Source organism: Chiloscyllium punctatum, chromosome 17 (genome assembly GCF_047496795.1).
Source record: "Chiloscyllium punctatum isolate Juve2018m chromosome 17, sChiPun1.3, whole genome shotgun sequence".
NCBI lineage: Eukaryota > Metazoa > Chordata > Chondrichthyes > Orectolobiformes > Hemiscylliidae > Chiloscyllium > Chiloscyllium punctatum.
Window position 1 is genome coordinate 93628629 of NC_092755.1, and position 6000 is coordinate 93634628.

Below are 6000 nucleotides of genomic sequence, written 5' to 3' on the forward strand. Positions count from 1 at the left end.
ATACCCACGCAATTGCATCAACAGATGCCTAAGGGAAAGACAATGGAATGAGGACATGCCACAACCCAAAGGACTAGCCACACTACCATACATCAAGAGCATTTCTGAACTGACAGCCAGACTACTGCAACCACTAGGACTCATAACAGCACACAAACAAACAGCCACTCTCTGACAACAACTCACCAGGATGAAGGACCCAATACCCAACATGAGCAAAACCAATGTAGTGTACAAAATCCCATGCAAGGACTGCACAAAACACTACAAAGGACAAACAGGAAGACAGCTAACGATCCACATCCATGAACACCAACTAGCCACGAAACGACACGACCAGCTATCCTTAGCAGCCACACACTCAGATGACAAACAACATCAGTTCAACTGGGACAACACGACTATTATAGGACAAGCCAAACAGAGAGCAGCCAGGGAATTCCTAAAGGCATGGCACTCATCCACAGATTCAATCAATAAGCACATCGACCTGGACCCAATATACTGACTACTGCAACAGACAGCTGGAACTGACAACTGGAAGCGGCAGAGACAAACCACTATAAATGCCGGAGGAAACATTACAGAAGCGCTTCACAGGAGGCTCCCAGGCACTGAGGATGTCATCTAGACAGGGGACGAAACGTCTGCAACACAAATTCCCAGTTCGACAAACAGAACCACAACAATCCTTGTAAATCTTTGCTGAACTTTTTCAAGTTTAACACATCTTTCTGATAGGGAGGACACCAGAATTGCAAGCAATATTCCAACAGTGGCCTAACCAACATCCTGTACAGCCACAACATGAACTCCCAACTCCTGTACTCGACACTCTGACCAATAAAGGAAAGCCGCTTTCACTATCCTATCTACTTGCAACTCCACTTTCAAGGAGCTATGAACCTGCACTCCAAGATCTCTTTGTTCAGCAACACTCCCTAGGACATTACCATTAAGTGTATAAGTCCTGCTAAGATTTGCTTTCCCAAAATACATCACGTCGCATTTATCTAAATTAAACTCCATCTGCCACTTCTCAGCCTCTTGTTTATCTCTCTCTTCCATCACCCCACAAAAAGAGAGAATTTTCAAATTTGATGCTATTCAATGTCTCTAAAAATTTGCACCAACGCATTTTGAAAAATTGAAGTCCTTTACTAACATACTGGCTTACCTTCAGCAGCTCCAACCATCTTGTTTAAAACATCCGTGTTTGTGGTGAGGTTAATTAATTTTCTTTTTTTAATCCCTTTTACAGCTGCAATCAGTGCTGATTAGTTTTAACATGATACAGATGACTGGGATTTTGTAACTACGATATAATTGCATATTGATATGATGTAAAGTGTTAAATTGAATAACTGAGTCTGCCCAAAATAACTGGTGCACTTAAGGTGGTATTTGTGTACTTTTGTAATTGCCATCTTTAAGAAAGGCAAAGCCTATAATAATAAAGATGATATAAATGATAGAAACTGTATGTACTGACTGCTAACAGTTTTTTTTTCTTGCAATTAATACTACACCCTTATTTAATACTATACTTTTAAATGATGTACTCTTTGGGATTTTTTGTGATCTCAGCCATTACTCTGACATTCTGTTTTGCTTTGTGCCATGTGGTATCTTGTTTGGTAAACCTCATCCTTGTTGATAATTTTTTTTTTCATTTTTGTCTTTTGTTTCTGTCAGATACCTTCCCTCCTGTAAATTAGAAAATATCACTGCATTATTGTATCAAAATACACTAGCAAAAATTTCAGAGAAGATGCCTTCACAAAGTCACACTTCTGCTCAGTGCTACAAGGCACAGGATAAACCTGAACATAAATTTCCCATTGTGCTATCAAAGGTAAGAGTTAGTTATAAAAACATATACCTTCCTCTATTTTGGTTAATACCACTTTGCTAAAGCCTGTTATAATATACACATGTACACTTTTTTGTATGTAAATCAATCACTTCTTTCCAAAATGACTCCTCTATCAAATTTCTGATTCGTCATGACAATAGAACAAAGTATAATCTAGCAACTGGTTCTTGCTGATAGAGAGAGTGGAGGGGAAATCTGAAATTTAAGTCTACTGCAGAACTTTCTATGAACTAAGATCCATGAACCAGGTCAGAAAATGATGTAGGTCTCAAGAAACTAATGGATAAAACTCTTTTTAAACAGGCATGTATTTATTGTAAGTGATCCTGAAATAATGTCTCAATGTATTGTACTATATTAGTTTATCCATGTATAGATATTTAGTGAAAATTTCTTAGATTATTAGCTGAGAGTTACGGTACAAGCGCTAAGTTTTCAGGGTGTCCGAGAAAGTTGGGCACTTTTCTAGCTATCACATACAGATGTAGAGGTCCCAGGCATCTGTGGGCTAATATGGCTTGCTGAATATTTCAAAGTAATCTTGACCTTGACCTCTGCCTCAACTTAATTTTGCAAGATGCTCCTGTAATCTGCAAGCCATCATTTACATATGGCACATCTGAAATGCCCAACTGAAGAAATCAGAAAGTCAGGATGAAGATATGCCTTGTGCCTTTGGGCCTTGTGTTGCTTTCCTTTGATGCCCTTGTAAGGGATGGGTAAAGGACATTCCCTCAAAAGACCACCTGGGAAATTTGGGGTTAGACTAAATCCCAGCCTAATTCTCATCTGTCTGGTATACTGCCAGCAACTTGTGGAATTTTATCAGAATCAATGTTTACTCATGGCTGTGTTTCCAGCTTTGAATGTAAAGGCATTCAAACATTAAATTTGGTATATCTGAAACACATTTGATATGATCTATTTTAATTATTTCAGGTGTCAGGGCTTTTGAAAATGACACTTTCATTATTAAACTGTTTTTGCCATTCTTTCTCTCTTTCCTGTTGAATGGTGATTATTCATGTTGAGGTACTTGCCCAATTACTAGCTGCCCTCTAGAGTCTTACCCAGTTGACCACTCTCATAAATTACAATGGAAATGCATCCATCCCCTTTCAAACCCAGGGGCATTAAAACAAATTGTATCACTGCAATGATTTTAGCTGAGGCTGCAATCTTCTACTCTGTATGATTTACTTCTAAACTGGCTGATTCCTTTGTTCTTCAAGGAGTGGAGACTGATTAATTCACATTGCCATTTATATTTTAAGTGATTTTTCTTTTCTCTCTGTAGGAAGACCGTATTCTTTGCAGTCAGCACTTACTGAAGTCCAGTTTCATTTTGCTTCTGCTGGCTCTTGTTATCTTCTGTTTATGTGTAGCATGTGGCCTGAGAAAGAAAAAGAGGCACAAAACAATGAACCTACGCAAGGTAACTAGACTCATTTGATAAAACTTAAGCCTTTGTCAGTAAAGTAGATGTTATTAGTTTCTGACTTGATGCAAGATATTCATCATCTATGCTGTGGATATAGTTGGGAAGAAATTCAGAATTTTTTTTTTGCTCAGAATGAGGATTGCAGTAGTCGAGGCGAGTGGTTTGTTGGCAAAACGAACTTGGACTTCACTGAACACCCGAGAAATAGCAGTGTCTTGATGGAGCTGAGCATGGAGACTAGGAAGTTTCCGTGTTAACATGCGTTAATTTGGAAAATGTGAGCAGCAATAGGATCATTGAACCAGCATTTAAAATGGAACAGAACGGAACAGGGTGTTTTGTCAATTTTCAGTCAGTTTTGGTTTTTGGATATCCTGAGTTTTCTTTCTTGCAAATCTATGATCTTTGGAGTAAGGAAGAATGATTCACCAATAAATAAGCAGACTTTAATTAGAAAAGAAATTCCTTAGATCCAATTATTTTAACCCTTTTCATGCATTTCACAAATCTCGCAACTGTTTTAGTCAGTATGTTGGAAATATGAGGAAATGTAAATGAGTAGGGCCTTTACACTCAATTGTAATCCTTTGTCCATGCTGAATATGCAGATGAAAGAGGTTAGCATTTCCTTTATGTGTGCAGGTTTTAAAATAAAGAATGTCTGCAATTGAAGGGTGACACAACTATTCGAACTACATTCCTGATTATTTGTTGTATTTGGGAGAGGGAGAAAATGTGCAAGATGTTCAAAGTATTTACTACGTTTCTTTGTTTTTGTTCTAGGCTCATCTTCTAGAAATGTGATGTAGTCCAACTTCTCATTTGTTGAGAGTAAAAATGTATGGATTACTTTGGAAGATGGGAATATCTCCAACTTAATACCATTGCAAGTTTTCCAAAAGGAAGTTACCAAAGGACCACATTAAATTTGTGCTGTTCTCCTTAAAACAGTTTGTTGAAACCAATAGGATTTGCCTTTAATACAATTTCATTGGTTGTGATTGTGCTGGTTGTAATACTACATTAAACATTGAATTGTGTACAATCTACCTAATCTCCTCTCCTTTTCCCTACAATTCAAAAGATTTTGATTAAACTAGATTGTAATAACTTATTTATAAAATGTTTTGAAAACTGAGATTCTGCTACTTTGTTTTTACATTTCATTTAATATTTACTGTCATTACAATGATAGTTAACTTGTTAATGTGCCCTATATGTTTTGAATGTTGTTAAGCCATTGTCATGAAGGAACACAAGTGTTTAATGTCTTGATGGTATGTTTTGTAAATTCTGTTCAAACTTTCAGATGGGATTATTATCCACATTGTGTGCATGCCATGTGTGTGAAGATTTGTAGCCTCTCTGTCTCCATGTTGCACCTCTTGTGAATTTCCTAGTGTCCTTTCAGAATTGTCATGGCCTTGGACAGGAAACTGTGAAGGTGTTTTAAAAAAATGCATGTATATCCTAATGGTCAAATACATCCCAATGTATTTGAATGAGATTTCTAAAATGTGCAAAAACCCAGCAGTTAACAACAATGGCATGTGCACACCAAATTTATCAATACAGTAAGGATCTTTTTAAAAGCAAAATGCTTTTGTTTGTTTTGCTCTGACATCATCAAATTTCAGGATTTTTGTAAAGGTACCCAATCAGTTTCAAAACACACTGATTATTTGAAGTTGGACCCATTTAAGCCACTGTTAAGACATAGTGCGACCCTTTCTTCTTGTAACAAATTTGTGGTGGTCGTTTTGTATTTTTATGTTTGTATTTGTGTGAACTGATAAAAGAAATTTCAGACAATCGCTAAGATGTGAATTTGCACCTTGTCAGTTCTTTTCTTTCACCACGTTAACGTGTATATCTTCATATTTTTTTTTTACATTTTTGCCTCCTACTTTATAATGTTTCGTTGCCCCTAAATGCTACAAGTCATGGTTAATATTCTTGGCATAAATGTGTGGATTCTGATGTAATTGTATAGCATTGAAACTAGATAGATATTAGGGTTCAGTTTGTGTACTTGTTCTAAAGGTTAATTGTCAACAAAAGTAAATCTTATTAAGGAAAGGAAATTACAGGCTAATATTGAAGTTGATTTGTTTCTAAAAGACGTGTGATAACCAAGAACTCAATGGAAGAACCTCTGATAATTGAGGACTGTAAAAGTTCAGAAATAAAGGCTTTTAATCCTTAAGAATGCTATTGATGAATGGGCTATAGGTACACCAATGAAAGCCTTATCAAAGCACTTACCATTTAATCAAAATATTGTTTAGCTTCAGAATAAAGTGCTGATTGTCTTCTGAAATTATTCTTTCAGCCAGTAAATATTTTTACCTCCCAAATTGGCAGTGGGAAAAAAAATGAACACAAATGTTTGACAATACAATTGGAGAGACAACAAACAATTTATTTGTTACATTTTTAATAATCTTTTATAAAGGTTTAAGACTATCTTATTCTGATATCTGGATGTTTTTGTGACTATATTAGGGTTTATTTTGATTCACTACTGAAAATTGAAAGGGCTCAATTTGGGATATGTGGGATTGGATGTTTTCTTATAACTGGCTTTAAAATTTCGGTGAGCAGTTAATGCTGTTTCATGTCTAGTCTTAGAATCTAACTCTTTAAGCATATCTTAAAGACAATATATTCTAGCAGTTTAGTG

The 6000-nt window shown here is 36.1% G+C and overlaps 1 protein-coding gene across 6 annotated transcripts in view; it reads left to right on the forward strand.

Annotated features, from left to right (window-relative positions):
- LOC140488137 (transmembrane protein 248-like) overlaps positions 1 to 5138 on the forward strand; it is a 29744-nt gene extending 24606 nt beyond the window's left edge. For all 6 annotated transcript variants that reach the window (XM_072587954.1, XM_072587953.1, XM_072587958.1 and 3 more), the window contains 3 exons: positions 1696 to 1855; positions 3174 to 3311; positions 4101 to 5138. In XM_072587954.1, the coding sequence (XP_072444055.1) occupies positions 1696 to 1855; positions 3174 to 3311; positions 4101 to 4121 (319 nt within the window). In that variant the 3' untranslated portion in view covers positions 4122 to 5138. The remainder of the gene's footprint in view (positions 1 to 1695; positions 1856 to 3173; positions 3312 to 4100) is intronic.
- The last annotated feature ends 862 nt before the right edge of the window (positions 5139 to 6000 follow it).